The sequence below is a fragment of the Phytophthora sojae genome (assembly GCF_000149755.1).
Source record: "Phytophthora sojae unplaced genomic scaffold PHYSOscaffold_9, whole genome shotgun sequence".
NCBI lineage: Eukaryota > Oomycota > Peronosporomycetes > Peronosporales > Peronosporaceae > Phytophthora > Phytophthora sojae.
The window spans coordinates 810,917-826,280 of record NW_009258123.1 but is presented as its reverse complement, the minus strand read 5'-3'; the positions used below and the strand labels follow the sequence as shown (position 1 = coordinate 826,280).

At 56.8% G+C, this 15,364-nt stretch overlaps 4 protein-coding genes across 4 annotated transcripts; 2 read left to right on the top strand and 2 right to left on the bottom strand.

Annotated features, from left to right (window-relative positions):
• Positions 1 to 1,068: 1,068 nt before the first annotated feature.
• PHYSODRAFT_263235 (hypothetical protein) lies at positions 1,069 to 3,798 on the top strand (the record flags this gene model as incomplete). Its single annotated transcript, XM_009536216.1, has 3 exons — positions 1,069 to 1,398; positions 1,717 to 2,524; positions 2,657 to 3,798. Coding segments are annotated over 3 exons (2,280 nt in total), but the record flags the coding sequence as incomplete, so codon positions are not given.
• Positions 3,799 to 10,660: 6,862 nt separating this feature from the next.
• On the bottom strand, positions 10,661 to 12,070 carry PHYSODRAFT_263233 (hypothetical protein; the record flags this gene model as incomplete). Its single annotated transcript, XM_009536215.1, has 1 exon — positions 10,661 to 12,070. One exon carries the CDS (start codon positions 12,068 to 12,070, stop codon positions 10,661 to 10,663), a length of 1,410 nt encoding a protein of 469 aa, XP_009534510.1.
• A 319-nt stretch (positions 12,071 to 12,389) lies between these two features.
• PHYSODRAFT_338413 (hypothetical protein) lies at positions 12,390 to 13,544 on the top strand (the record flags this gene model as incomplete). Its single annotated transcript, XM_009536214.1, has 1 exon — positions 12,390 to 13,544. One exon carries the CDS (start codon positions 12,390 to 12,392, stop codon positions 13,542 to 13,544), a length of 1,155 nt encoding a protein of 384 aa, XP_009534509.1.
• A 700-nt stretch (positions 13,545 to 14,244) lies between these two features.
• On the bottom strand, positions 14,245 to 14,902 carry PHYSODRAFT_338412 (hypothetical protein; the record flags this gene model as incomplete). The annotated part of the gene is made up of 2 exons (XM_009536213.1): positions 14,245 to 14,268; positions 14,339 to 14,902. The coding sequence occupies 2 exons, from the start codon at positions 14,900 to 14,902 to the stop codon at positions 14,245 to 14,247; spliced, it is 588 nt and encodes a 195-aa protein (XP_009534508.1).
• Positions 14,903 to 15,364: the final 462 nt, after the last annotated feature.

The window sequence follows — 15,364 nt, the reverse complement described above, 5'->3', positions numbered from 1 at the left end:
CTCCGTGCGCGGTAAGGAAGTAGGGTCAGTCGTGAATCTGCACTGGAGAGAACAAGTTGATTGCTTTTGCATATTAGCTCTGTTTCTCGCTCTTTGTGCCGCTGCCTAACCGTTCTAGCTTCCATACAACGCTTGACCGCCCCATCCAGGGCACTCGCGACACGTGGTGGAGAAGCAGGGTACGGTCTTCGTTGTGAAGTCTGAACGACGGCAGTTCGGGTCAAGTCCTCGCGTCGGTGGAGCTTCGTCTGGTCTTCAGGAGTCTGCCTGGAGTCCCAGTCTTCGCCTCGGACGCATGAACGGTCTGGATCTGGAATTGTGTCGTGTGATCGGTGCGCTCGGCGCCGCTGTGGGATTGGAGAACGGTACGCGTAGTACCGCACTGGTCAAGGTCAACAAGGTCAAGAAGGAAACGGTCGGCTCGCTCGGAGCCCTTAACGGTCAAGGTCAAGGTCAAGTCAACGGTGAACGGAACGCTCGGTTCCGCCGGTAATTCTGGTCGGCTCGCTCGGAGCCTGAAGTAGTTAGAAGTCTGGAAGTTTGAAGTTTGAAGTTTGGAGATTGGAGTTTGTTTCGCGCGTTCGAGTGAAGAAGATCGCGTGCTGAAGGTCGAGTGAAGAAGACTTTCTGAAGAAGATGACGGTTGTTGGAGAGCAAGTAGAGAATGGGGATCAGCTGTCCGTACAAGATGAAGTGGCACGGTTGGCAGCGGGACGGTTGCGACGGCTGCAACACGGTGGGACCACGTCGGCTCTACTGGGGCAGCGACGCCCGCGATCGTCCAGAGATGCGAGCGGAGAGGACGCGACGGCGCAGGTAGCTACTGCTGCCGGTCGTGACTCGCTTCGCCAGGAAACGAGGGAGGCTCTTTGGGCCGATGAAGACGATGATGAACAGAAGACCGCAGATGAACACGGTGATGCGGTCGCTCAAGCAGAACAAAAGCTCGAGATGAAAATGGCTCCGTCGCCGGGTCCCGAGGCTGTGCAAACGGTCGAGGAAGACGGTGAGGATGCCGAATTTGATGACACGGAACAGTACTGGTCGGCGGAAGGCTATGGCTACAGTGAACTCGCTGAGTACGAACCGTCCTACTACACGGACTACGTGAAGGAAGAACCTGAAGAAGTGCAGCAGCAGAGGACCCCGAGTGGCTTCATCCCGATGTACACTGGAACCGAGAAGCGTCTGCCTGGAGGTCCTGTATTTGGCTGGAGCGTCGGTGCCCAGCAAGGAGGCTACGGCGGCTGGGGAACGGTGCCGAAGCCCACGGTGAAGATGGGACGGAAGGTGAAAGTGGAGCCTACAGCGAAGTCCCAACCTACGAGACCGGTGAAGACCCACTCGACGGGACCGGTGAAGACAGTCGTGCACTACAAAGCACCTGTCAGAACTGCGGTGAGTGCCTCAACGAACGGACGGCCGATGCCTACCCAAGCTCGGAACGGTGGCTACCGTGCCCCCTTCAACAACCCGACCGTTCGGAACGACCGTGATTTGTCGTCTATGGTCTCCAATGCGATCAAGGTCCTACCTGCTTTCTACTCGGACACGGCCAGCATGGACAACGCGCGTGACTTCTGGGAGCTGTTCAAAGCTCACACCAGCCACCTCCCGGATCAGTCTCGGCTGTTAGTGTTCCGACAACGGATCAAGGGCTCTGAAGCTGAACGGTGGTGGAACATCTCGACTATCAAGCCGTTCGCGACTCTGTAGGTCCGATTCCACAACCTGTTCCTCAGCCGAACGGCTGACCAGCTCTGGGAACGGTTGCAGTCCGCTCACCGTGAGCGTGGCGAATCCGTTGAGGAGTGGGGTGACCGTGTGACGGACCTCTGTGACTCGTTAGACTATCCGAACAGGAAGATGAGATATCAGCTGTCCCGTCGCGGACTCCGAAACAAGCGCATATTGGCATGTCTCGACTCGGGACCGGCGCGCGACATTCCGGAGGCCTGCGAATGGCTATTGGCCAAGGAGATGTCACGTCCCATTGAAGAAGACGACGAGCTCTCGGACGAGACGAAGAAGTCGAGCGGGAGCGATGCCTCACCCGCGAACGATCCGATGGCGGCTGTGGGCGTGCTTGCGGAGAAGATGACGACGTTCATGACACAGCAACAGCAGTGGCAGCAGCAGATGATGCAGAACCGCTGGCAGCCTCCGCGCTCGCCGCGGAACCGCATGCCCAACGTTTCGGCTACGACTTCGAATCCTGGCGTTGGAATGAACGGTCAAGGTCCTCGTGGGAACGGTCGACCGGTCCGAGGAATCCGTATGGGAGCTGACAGTCGGACGCAAGAGGGAGCGCCTGTGTGTGGCCGGTGTGGCTACGTGGGTCACTCGCGAGAGACCCGCCGCCACCAGTCCATGACGTGCCACAACTGCGGCGTTCACGGTCATATCGCTGTGGAGTGTGAAGCGGGACCCAACAACTACCAACGCGGCCCGGGAACGGTCGGCCGGAACGGTGGTCGTGGTGTTACCAAGTGCGCGTTCTGCGAGGAAGAAGGTCACCTTATTGGTGCGTGTCCAGGCATTGTGGCACTCCGTGTTGCGGCCCAGGATCTGAGGACCAGGTCTGCACAAACCGCTTCGAACCAATGACGGGGGCGGGAGGAAGGGGAGGAGAGAGTCACTCCTTCCTCTTGTCTAGTAAATGGCTCGAGTGGTGGTGATCGCGACCGTGAAGCTGAAGGCGGGACGGTGACCACCGTTGATGTTTGTGTGAATGCATCGAGGAAGCAGACCGAACCGGTGTCTACCCTGCGTGGAGCTTCATGTGCTGAAAAGAAAAACAAGAAAAAGAAAGTCGGGTTCAAGATCGTGGGGACGGATGAAGAAGGAGAAGGATTGGTTGCGGACGTCGAAGCCAAGGAAGTCGAAGTGGTCTACGAAGATCTGGTCGCTGCGAGTCCAGAACGGTGTGATGAGGTTGGGAACGGTGGGGAGACAACGGTCACGGGGCTGTCTGAGGATTGCACCGTGTCGGAACCTCCTACGGTGACACGTGAAGAACGAAATGCCGTTGTTGAAGTGACGCCACCAGAAGAGGTGGTGGCATGGAAAGATGAAGAATACGATGTGTCGGACTGCTTGTTCGCGGCTTGGACGGATGAAGAGACCGTTCTTGCTGAGAGCAAGGGAGTGAACGGTACGGTCGAGGCCAGGACGGTCGAAACCAAAACGGTTGAGGCCAAGGAATCCTCGAAGTACGACCGTTGGTTTACGGATGAAGAACTGGATCCTATGGATGACTGTGAGCCCGGGCTGGAGACGTCTGTTCTCGCTGGAACAGATGTCGCCGCCGAGCCAGAAGAGTACGACAAGGAGCTTGAAGACCGGTTGTATCCGCTGGACGAGGTCGAGTTGCTGAAGCGTGTCGAGCAGAACGCTAAAGCTCAGACCGAACCGTCTGCGGAAGAGCTGGCTCGCTTCTTGGGTATCTCTCTGGAGGCCTTGGAGCGGACGCGCCAAGCTGCCTCCGACTACATTGGAACGCCTGAGTACTGGCAAGATTGGTACGGTGATATGCTGGAGAAGTCGGAGGAAGCCAAGCGTGCGAACCGAGACTTCCGGACTCCGGTGGCGAATGTCGTCTATGGTGAACAAGCCGCGCCAAGTGGAACGGTGAGGAAGGCCTTGGAGCGGTCAGGCGTCGGTAATGATACCCGCAGCTCTGATGTCTCCTCCGAACGGTCGGATTCTGAAAATGAAACGGTCACAAGCGTGGTTAACACGGTCGTCGAGTCTTTCGTGTGCGAGAATGGCTTGCGCCCTGCCGATGATCCGGGATGAACGGTCTCGGTGGAAGAAGGGATTTCTGTCCTAAGTGGAGTACAACGCGTCGATCCGAAGATCAAGAGAGCGATCGCGCGCCAGGCAGTGTTCCGCACGTCGAAAGAGACGAGGGACTATGAAGGCCGAAACAACGGTACTGATGAAGTGCTGAAGGGTGAAGGAGGAACGGTGGAGGTTCCTCCGTTGCGTGACAAGGTGCCTGATCCCGATTGGGAACGGCTACGTGAGCACGTCAACCGTGCTGTGGAGCAGTATGGTCCGAAGGGAGATTGCTGGGAACGGTTGAAACCGTGTATCAAGTCGTATTTCGAGGAGAACGCGGGTCAAGTGTGGACGAATCTGTGGGGCCGTACGGGGCGGTCGAGGATGCCAAGTGCTAGGCGCCGCCGTCGCCGTCAGCCTGAGAAGAAGGGTTGCTTTGTCTTTTCGTCGTTGAACAAACCGTATGCCGAAGTACTGGGAAACGTGGAGTTCTACCCTGAGCGTGAAGAGGACATTTCTCATTACGTTGAGGGGGTACGATGCGAGCGTCCTGCTCGGACACCGTTACCAAGGACCGGTCTCGTGGAAGTTGTCACAGTCAACTTGCCTAACGGATTTGGACTCTGTGATGAAGATGGAGATGAGTGTGTCGTGTATCGCGCCGTTGAGGACGGACGCCGGGTAGTGTGTGCTGTTAGCAACTTTGAGGGGTTATATTGACTGCTTACCGTCTCAAATGCTAGCGGATACAGGCGCTACTCTAAGTCTCGAGGATCGACGCGTGCTGAAGCGTTTAGGACGGTCGTCCGAGCCGCTGGAACCATACGAAGGCCTAGTGAGGAGCTTTTCAAGGCACAAGTTGCGGATCCGTGGTTGGATTACCCTCTCTCTCCGGCTGGGAACGGTCGAAGTGTCTATGAGCTTGTTGGTCGCAGACCGTCTCCACGTCGATGCGATCCTGGGTGTTGATGCCCTAGGAGCGTTCTGCGCTGTGATAGACGTTTCGGAACGGACGTTGACTCTGAAGAGTACGGGCGAAGTGTTGAAGCTGGATTTCACCATGGTGCAGGAGTCGTACATGACGACGATGGCGACGTCGGAGCGGTTGCCGCCGCGTGGCCAAGCTCTCGTGATGACTCGGGTCGTTAGTGCTGTCGTCGACAAGGCGACCGTTCTGGTCGAAGGGTCGTTAGATCTGCCTCCGACGCTGTGTGTGGCACGGTCGCTGTGCACGGTCGAGGAAGCCAGGTCATCGTCGAAGTTTGCAATGCGTCTACGGATGAGTACTGGATCCGGAAATGAACGGTCATTGCGTGCACTTCCGTGATCCCGGAGTCGGCTTTCGAGCCGCCAACGGTCGATCCGCAGGGTGCGGAGCGTCAAACGGTTGGTCCGAAGGGAGCGGTGCCCGCCGAAGGTGATGAGCTCAAGGAGGAGCGTGTAGCGTCTGTGTCTGAGGCGCGCGAAGTGGGCGTCGGTGAGAAGGTGAACGCTACGAAGCCGGACATCCCGCCCGACAAAGCGGAAGCTATGAAGGCCGATTTATCGGAGTCTAAACTGTCGGCGGACCAGAAGGAACTGTTCCAAGAAGAACTGAACGGTTTCCGCAGCATGTTTGTGGACTCTTCTAAGAAGCCCGGACGGACGGATCTGTTGCAATTCGAGACCGACACCGGTGACAGTGCTCCGATCAAGCAGCAGCCGTACCGTGTCTCGTTGGCTGAAAGTGAAGTCATGGAAGCGGAGATCCAGCAGTACTTGGAGCTGAACCTAATTCGACTCTCAAACAGTCCGTGGGCGAGCCCGGTCCTGATGATTCGGAAACCGGGCGGTGGAATACGGTTCTGCATCGACTACCGTAAGTTGAACGCGGTAACGGTGAAGGACTGTTACCCCATGCCGTTGATTGATGATATTCTGGACGTGTTGGGCGACGCTCAACTGTTTTCGACGATTGATATCGCTTCTGGCTACTGGAACGTGCCGATGCACCCGGACAGCGTGTCTAAGACCGCTTTCACGTGCAAATACGGTCTGTACGAATGGTTAGTGATGCCGTTTTGCCTTTGCAACGCTGTCCCAGCGTTTGAACGGTTGATGGAGACCGTTTTGGTGAACCTCAAGTGGCGAATCTGTTTGGTTTATCTCGATGACTGTTGCATTTTCAGCAAGGACTTCCCTTCCCATCTGGTCCGTGTGCGCCAAGTGCTGACTCGGTTCCAGCAGGCTGGATTCAAGCTCAAGATGAAGAAGTGTCACTGGGGGCGCAGTCAAGTAGCGTTCCTGGGGCACATCGTGACTCCTACTGGGATCCTGCCTAATCCCGAGAAGGTGAAGGGCGTGATGAACGTGAAGCGTCCAGTGGATGTGCATGGGATCCACTCTTTCCTGGGTCTGACAAGTTACTTCCGTCGCTACATCCCGGGGTATGCGTCTATCTCTGCGCCCCTGGAACGGCTGAAGGTGAAGGACGCACCGTTCGTGTGGAACGAGGACTGTGAAGCTGCGTTTAGACAGTTGAAGCGTGCACTCTTGAAGCCGCCGATACTAGTCTATCCTAATGGCAAGAAACGGTTTAAGTTGTACGTGGACTCGTCACGGTACGCTGTTGGCGCTTGCTTGATGCAAGAAGTGAACGGTCGCGACCGTGTAGTGGCCTACGCTAGTAAGCTGTTGGCTGGGTCGCAGAAGAACTGGATCAACAACCAAGATGACATCTCGGAGATTGAATGTTGGGGAGTTGTTTGGGCAACGAGGAAGTTCCGCTGCTACCTGGACAAACGTGAGTTCGATTTGTACAAGGACCACCAGGCGCTGACGTGGGTGTTCAGCCCCGGTAACCGTACGACGAACGCTAAGCTTGCACGGTGGGCGATAGAGCTCTCGAGCCTCCAGTTCAAAGTTCATCACAAGCCTGGTACTTCTTTGGGTCATGTTGACGGTCTGTCACGATTGACGATGGACACGGCGGCGGCTCTGACGATGAGCGACCTCCTGAATCCTGAGAGCACGGTCGATGACGTGCATCCGGCTTCAGTCGGGGAGCAGCCTGGTACAAACGGTGAACTCGCGAACGGTGAGGATGTTGCTGGCGAGCGTGCAGATGGACATGTGGATGATGACGAACCTGACCGTCCGAATGAGGACGTTGGCAGCGGTCCGGTAACGGATGTGCCGATATCCCCTGTGGACCGGTTCGGACTCGACTCTGAACAGTTCGTAGAAGCGCAGCAAGAGGTGCCGTGGATCAAGACTCTGGTGGCTTTCCTGCTGGACGGTGCCTTGCCTCTCGACCCCTTCCTGCGAGCGACTGGTGTCAAGATGGGACGTCGATATGAAGTACGGAACGGTTTATTGATGCGGCGTGTGAATCTTCCAGCTCGAGTCGGACCTGCACGGTCCTCGACCGTTCCGGTGGTTCCGTTACCGTATATGGAGACCGTGTTGCACTGCTATCACTCTGACGTTCTGTCATCTCACTTGGAATGACGAAGACTCTGGAAAAGGTGAGGAGGCATGCGTTCTGGCCGGGATGGCGGAAGGATGTCACGGAGTACGTCCGGGAGTGCTACCGTTGTGGTAGTGGGAAGGGCTCGAGACCGTGGCAAGCGGGGCAGATGCAACGGATGCCCGTAGCCAATCTCACGGGACCGTTCTCACTACTAGTGGTCGATGCCGTCGGACCGTTACCGGAGACTGAACGAGGCAACAAGTACATTCTTGTATTCGTGGACTACTTCACGAGATGGGCCGAAGCCTTCGCAGTTCTCCGATTGGACTCCGTCACGTTCGTTGACGTCATGGTGAACGGTGTTGTGTCCCGGCACGGTGTGCCTTCACGGTTGTTGAGTGACAACGGTCGAAATTTCACGTCCGAAATCGCTAAGTCTTTCTATCAAACGCTCGGGATCAAGAAGCTGTTCGGTTCTGCCTATCACCCGCAGACTCAAGGTCTCGTGGAACGGTTCAACGGAACGCTCATGGGAACGCTCAAGATGCACGTGAGTGAAGCGCAAACGGACTGGGACCTGTATTTGCCTCGTGTGTTGTTTGCCTACCGCACGTCTTATCATGAGGCGTTAGGCGATACACCGTTCTTTTCTCTCTACGGACGTGATGCTACGCTACCGCTGGACGTCGCGTTCCTGAACCTGGGGAAGAAATTGAAGAGCAACGAAGTGGCTCTGTATCGAGGTCGGTGAAACCTTTTACGCCTAGGCGTATAGCGGTAGCCCAGAAAGGGTTGACGAGCAAACCTCTTTGGGAAGGTAAACCCTGAACGCAGATTTCCTTGAACGCCGGTTCTGGGAATAAATGCGGCCAGGGTGGCGTGGCACCTTGTGAATCCCTATCGGTGTCGTTTATCTTCGGGGAGCCTGGATCGATCACCAGGTGAGTTGTCTGTGGGGTTGAAAGCCTTGAGTTCGTTGAGCGTACGTTCACTTGTCTGAACGCACTTCTCCGAAATGGCTGAAGCTTGAAACGTGAGTGAAGGATCAGGGTTACTACCACGAGTTAGAACCCCAGAAATACACACCACTTTCAGATATCCAATACAAATACAGAGTTATACACAAACACACAGCCGCCACTTATTCTTAGACCCTTGGGCGGTGGGTCGTACACCAGTCAACTAATCTGCGATCAAGGTACTGGTCAACCTTGAACGCACTTTCACACGCGCACCACCCTCAGATGAGGGAAATATACAGACCAAATACAATCCGATCCTAAACGCAGTCAATCAGACTATTCTCGGGGGCGACTGCTACCAAACCACCCGAGATATCAATCGTTAACATGAAATGGGACACCACCCTTACCTCAACGCAATGGGCCCAACTGGGAAATGGAATACGTGGATCACTTCAGCAGCCGGAGCAGACTGATCCCCACGTAATTGGACTTGAATGTGTGTGGGGAGCTCCGCACTGCTTGTCCTTAAAGACAGCGGACCCGATTCCTCGACGACTTGCGCAGTAGGGGGTAAAACGAACTCTCCGATTGTTATCTGCTAGACTATCGCTAGGCTTTGTGTAAAGGTATCTCTCTCGTAACGTTCTTCTGCGTTCTTCTGTGTTCTTCGCCACGCGTCTGGCGAATATCTTGACTTGAATATACTGGAACTGTTGACGTAGACACTTCCCACTGGATTCTTGCCCAGATTCAATGTGCCTGTGTCTTTGTGCATGACTGGCTCTTGAGAAACCTTGGCCGCATGCGGCCAAGGTTCCCTTAAACCCGCATTCCTTGAAACCGGGTTTCAGAGTCAGCAGGCTTGAACGCAGTGCGTCCAAGGTCTGCAGCCAAAGGCGATTTGCGCCCAAAGCTGAAACCATACTCAAGGCCTTGCGGCCAAGGGTAGGTTGACTCTTCACTGGGTCGTGAGGTACTTGGCGGGACTTCTTCCGGGTGGCCAGCGGTCTGGACACTATGTACGCGACTTCACTGGGGTGGCTGAGCTCCGGGTACACGAATTCGATGTGCGTTCAGGGCCTAGGCGAGGCGGGACACCATATACGATACGTTCGTACAGGCGTTTTCGACGGCCTCAATGTGTCAACCCGCTTAAGGACGGGGGCGGCCTGGACGGATCGAGTGCGTTCAGGGTTTCTCATCTGAACGCAGTCTTCCAGGCCTGAAGGCCCATCCTAGGCTTGAGCGCACTTCGCTCCGCGGAACACAGCCGAATTCCAGCTCAGAGCTTGTCGCACGGTGTACAGCCGGGTCCGGGTTCAGTCTCGGCCAATCAGAATGGCGGGTTCAGGCGGGTCAGTAGACAGGTGATGACCGGTTGAGGTAAAACCCCGTTCAGTCTCGTCACACGGGAATTGTACCGTTCGCTGCGTGATTCTCGTCATCTAGTCGAGCGTCAACTGGTGAAGGCTCAAGATCGTCATGAAAAACGGTTAGGTGACCGTGTAGCCCTGGAGTACGAGGTTGGAGACCCGGTGTGCGTGTATCAACTGTTCCGGAAGAAGCGAGGGGAGGCGCGGACGAAGAAACTAGCGTTCGCGTGGCACGGCCCTTACCGAGTTGTTGCGAAGTGGGCAATAATGCGTACCGGACTGACATCCCGTCGCATCCTGACAAGGTGGTCACGGTCAATGTGAACCGTTTGAAGAAGTTTCGTGGCAAGTGGACACGGCCGTACATGGATGACGTGCCGGACGGTGCCGAAAACGGTGAAGGAGAGGCTGAAGAAGGACCGCTGGAGGAGGCCGACCTCCTCGCGTCGAGTTTCACGGAACGACTGACCGTTGGCAAGGGGGACACGGTCCTCACGGGTGTCGACTCGCCGTTGTTAGCAGTGTGAGAAACGAACGGTGGACCGTTCTGTGGAGTACCTGGTGTTGGTTGCGAATTATGAAACGTTTTGGGTGCCTCGGGCCGAGTTGATGCCTGAGTATGAGGCCCTAGTGGCGGCTTTTGAACAAGCCAGGAGGAAAAGTTGCGGCTGCCCCAGTTGCGTCGAAGCTCGAGGCTGGCCGATGCCAATGAAGATGTGAAGGACGATGACCTGCTAATGGCGTAGCACGGTCAACGGTGGGAGCGTTTGTGTTTTGGAGGAACGGTCGTGAAGTGATGTTATGAACGGTCGAACTACAAGACTCAAGAACGGAACGAGTGGAAAACGGTTTGCATGTTGTTATTGAGATTAATTGGAGGGACGCACGGGGTAATACGGAAAGAATGAACGGTCAGGAGCGTCCCTTATTCACGGAGAACTACTTGAAGCTCGAAGAGTTTTGGAGCTCTTCTTCTTGGAGTTGCCCTTGGCCGACGAGTCGCCCTTGTCGTCGCCAGAGCTGTTCTCCTTGTCGTCATCAGGAGCGTCGTGGGTGTCCGAACTGCGGCCGCCTTCATCGTCTTCGACTTAGTTATCTTGATCGGCGTCGTCTTGCTCTTGGTCGTCGGGCTCGTCTTCCTGCGTGGAGCTCGGCGTGGACGGCTTCTCCTCGGACTCATCGTCTTCGACGTCTTCGAGCTCCTCGTCGACGGGCGGAGACGGCGGCTGCACGGTGAACGTGTCGTCGTCGTCGGCGTAGTCCGAGTCGTTGTCGCCCTGCTCCTTGCGCTGGAACGGCTTCAAGTCCATGACGACCCTGTACGTGCCCTCCTTGAGCTGCTTGGCGATCTTGACCTGGAGCGCGCGGATCCGGTTGTTCGTCAGCAGCGTCTTCCAGATGCCGCTGCTCTTGTTGCCGATCCAGGCCGGGTTGGGAGGCTTGCGGCCCGCGTCGCGCGCGATGCGAGCCAGAGCTTCGTCGCTGAGTCGAAGGTGCGGGGGACGAGTCGGGTCCAAAGCCTCCGTCTGCTCCAGCAGCTCACGGATGCTCTGGTAACCGTCTTCGTCAATGCGGCACGGATCCAGGATGCGAGCCATCAGGCTGTCGTAGCGGGAACGGTCGTGGCGCCACAGCGTGACGAGGTCCGTCGCCGAACTGGCCTTGCCCTTGGCCGACACGGAACGCTTGGCGGCCTTGCCTCCGAGCCACATGAGATTGTCGTGAACGGTGTTCTCGAAGCGGTCGAGGAAGCCGTACCAGCCGAAGCGGCAGACGTTCGCACTCACCAGCACGAGGCGGCCTTGGTTCGCGTTGAGCTTGTCGCGGCGGCGAGCGTCCGAGTTGTCCGTTGGCGCGTACAGCGCACAGTTGAAGAACGTGTCACGGTGGCGCATGTAGTTGCGCCAGTGCATCAGGTAGAGCTCCGGAAACTCTTCCGGGTCGTACCAGGCGTGCTGCCCGGCCCAGGGGTACGCTGCTCGTGGCGGGGTCTTGCCCTGGTTGGCGGCGGCCTTGACCAGCTTCTCGACGTATCGCTGAACGTCGCGGGGGCAGGTATCCGGCAAGTCGAACATGCACTGCGGGGTGCGCGAGCTCTTGCGCTGCTTCTTGGCGGCGGGGGCCTTCTGGTCATCAGAGCTCGAAGCGGCCGGACGCTTGGTCGCGGGCGCAGGAACAGCTTGAGCAGCGAAGAGGTCGTGCGCGGGCGCGGGCTCCGTGTCCATCGTGGTGGGCGCTGGCAACAGCACCACCGTGCGCGCGAGCTCCGCGGGCAACAGCGTGTCGTCGGCCAGCACGGCCACGGCCACATCGTCGAAGGCCGTGACGCCAAGCGAGTCGCCGTTGACGAAGATGGAGCTGCGCAGCCGGGCGTAGAAGTCGACTTGCGCGCGCAGTCGCGCGTCGGCCTCGGCGCTGGCGCCGAGCGTCTTGCGGTCCAAGCGCGAGCGCAGTCGTCGGATGATGGCGGTCTTATTCTCGTCACGAGGCTTGGCCATGGTGGTGGGGTTCTTGGGCGTCTTGCTCTTGTCTCAGCGAAAGCTGAAATGAGGACAAGAAGCCAATGAGCGTGAGCTACTGATGGACAACGACTCGACCGTTGGAAGTTGAAGGTCTGTGATTTCCTTTCGGGGAAGGGAGAGACGCGGTTGACGAGCGACACGGTCGTGTCAAACACGGTGAATTGACGAAATGTAACGGTGGGTTGCTGGATCTACCAAAGTGCTGAGTGCGACGGCTGCAGACATCGCAAGTAAGCAGGGACGGTGGACTCATGCAGCTCTAAGGACTGCATTTTATCTTTCGCACGGTGGCGAGATGGAGACGACTATTGAAGTGATCGAGTGGTGCTTTTGGAGTTCGTTGGTGCTGTGGCGCGTCGCGCTCACGGTGCTGTGCAAATATTGGTGGGTGACCGTTTTGTTGGTCGTGGGCGCGATTGGCGGAGTGGTGACGAGGCCGCTGTGGAGTATCGCGGGTCGACTGCTCGGCGCAGTCTTCGCCTTCGTCTACAAGTGGTCTACGCTGGCGCGGGTGTGCCTGAGGCGCTACCGTCGCTTTGTGAACGGCCCGGCCGTGCGAGGTCGACCGGCTGCGGAACGGAGATGGAAAGCGTTCGAAGCAATTTGGGCAACGCCCATGATCGTGTTGGAGGCTCGTGGAGAACACACCGAAGGCCTCGGCAGGCTGCTACACAAGTGGTTGGAAGCGTATCACGCGTTGTGGTGCGTCTTCTTGCCTGACGTAATGGAGCTCAGCTGCAAGTCGACGGCCAAGTACTGGAAAGGGTCCAAGGCCGAGTGCAGGCGGACGGTCGACCGTGCGAGCTGTGTGTGTCGTGGGTTCTGGGCGTTCCTGTCACTGCTGGCTTACGCCCTCTTCTACACGGTCGTGTTCGTGTACGACTTCGTGGAGCGAGTGTGCCAAGGAACGGTGGGCGTCGCAGTGCTCCTGCTGACGCTGAACTACATGTTGGCTGATGGAGGTCTAGTCGTCGGCGACGGGCTCGTGCCCGACGAGACGGTAGTGCGGTGGAGATGTTATGTGATGGCGACCTGCGTGGCCAGCCACTTGCTGAAATGGTATGAGGCGACTTCGGGCGGGAGTTCGCCATTGAAGATGGCCGAGGACCGCTACTCGAAATGGCAGCAAGACTTGGAAGAGCTGGAGCAAGCTGAGCGCTTGAGCGAAGCGTTCTGGCGTGCGGACGGCTGCGTAGGCGATAGGAAACCTGTGAGGACGCTCAGCGGGTTGCGCGCCGAACAGCGAGAGCTGCGTGCCAAGATGCGAGCTGACAAGCTGGAAGCTGTTCGACGAGGACGTCGAGTTTCAGTCGGGGAGGATGTCCCGAGTAGGAACGGTGGTGACCGTTCCTACTACACGGACGACCGTTCGACCAGCGATCGAATTCTGGAGGATCAGCTGTTGGACGATGCGGTGAGCGGGCAGTCATCCATTTCGGAGGGGCGCTGACTGGCGACGCGTCGGTTAGGTGGCGCGCTCGGCTGCGATGGAAGCAGTGACGCGAGCGATGGGTGAGCAGTGACGCGAAGGGCAGGACGGAGGTCACGAGCGCCGCGTGGCTCAGGGCGTGAGCTGTGAGGTGAGCCAAGGACGAAGGGGTGAGACGAGAGCCAGGTGAGCCGGTGACGTGTTGAAGTCGGCACATGAGCCGACAGAGAGCCGAAAGAAGAAGGAAGCACGAGCTGTCAGGCTCCGTGCGCGGTAAGGAAGTAGGGTCAGTCGTGAATCTGCACTGGAGAGAACAAGTTGATTTAGCTCTGTTTCTCGCTCTTTGTGCCACTGCCTAACCGTTCTAGCTTCCATACAACGCTTGAACGTCCATCCAGGGCACTCGCGACACGGTCAACTCGCCGCATGAGCGCCTATTTTTGCATGCGGCCGCATGCGACCACCTACCCCACTAACCAATCACAAGTCCATATTTCGGCTCATGCGGCCGCATGCGACGAAAAATTCCGGTTGAGAATGGGCCTTAGTAGTCATTAGCCGATAGCTAAGTGACAATAATGATCCTCAATTCGAAAACAGAACAAAAACATTTGCTGGTGCTGTATAGGCATTATCGAGCATCTCCAACGTTCCTAGAATAAAAAAAAGCCGACTAGAACGAGTCCTGCATACAAATACTTCGGTGAAGTAGCCATCCGAGTCAGCGAAGCTCCTTGCGAGGAAACTGTCACAATCGACAGCGTGTCGACTTTCTCCGCTGTAGAGTTCGTAGGCATTGGCGATGTCGAATCCACCAGGTAGTACTTGACGTATCCGTTCTTGTCGTTGACGCAGACCCCTGAGTTCAAGTTCGTCGTAGAAAGCGGGAAAATGCCATAGTAGAAGCGTAAGTTGTAGCACCCGTCGTACGACATGTAGACTCCAATGGACTTGGCCTGTGCATTGGTCACGACAGCCAGATATGGCCCCGTAGCTCCGCTCATTCCACCTTGAGCACGACACTCACCGTCCGCTAGAAATGCCCTGGACATCCAGAACTTCTGACAGGACGAGTCTGCGTAGTAGTCGGCCAGCAAGTAGGGAGATGCGCCGAATTCATCCTGGAAGTACTGGACTCGGTCCTCCACGCAGACGCGAATGTCATCGGACGTGTCGTTTGAGGAGCACGTTGTCTGAGTGGTGCACAACTTATACTGTGGACTCACCATGTCTGCAGATACCAACGTGTCACAGCCACCTGCAGCGTAAAATGCCCTCGTATCCAGTGGGTAGTCAATGCTGTCGTTTGCGGCGGCAAACTGAGAAACTAGCAGGTAGAAGATAGTAGGAAGAAGCACGAAACCAGGCCCGATCCGCATTGTTGCGTGCTGCTGGGCTGGTGGAGGTGAAACTCGAGAGTGAAAGAGCGAGGTATGCGTCGACATCGGAATACTGGGTGGGGTAAGATCGGTGGAGGAATTGCCGTGCTCGCTGCGATCTCACGTGTAATAAAAGCCCCGAGGCCAGAAACAGAATTGGCGATGAAGCTCATCCGGGTACCAGTACTGTTGGCACAACCAGCAACGGCGCGAAATCAATGTTCTCATCTCACCTAGAATTGATTCCCTACGCTGGACTGCCAGACGAAGACGACCAAGCTTATCATATAACGTTTACTTCTCTACTGCACTGTAGACGGTAGTCCGAGCTAGCAATTGGATTTTTGTGTTTCACTGCACCAGTGCGAGGTATTTGGTGTTCAGCTGCATGGCGTCAACGTTTAAAGTTTTAGAAGCTTCCAATATCGATATCCATGACTCGAGAGCTGTGCTCCGGGTGTG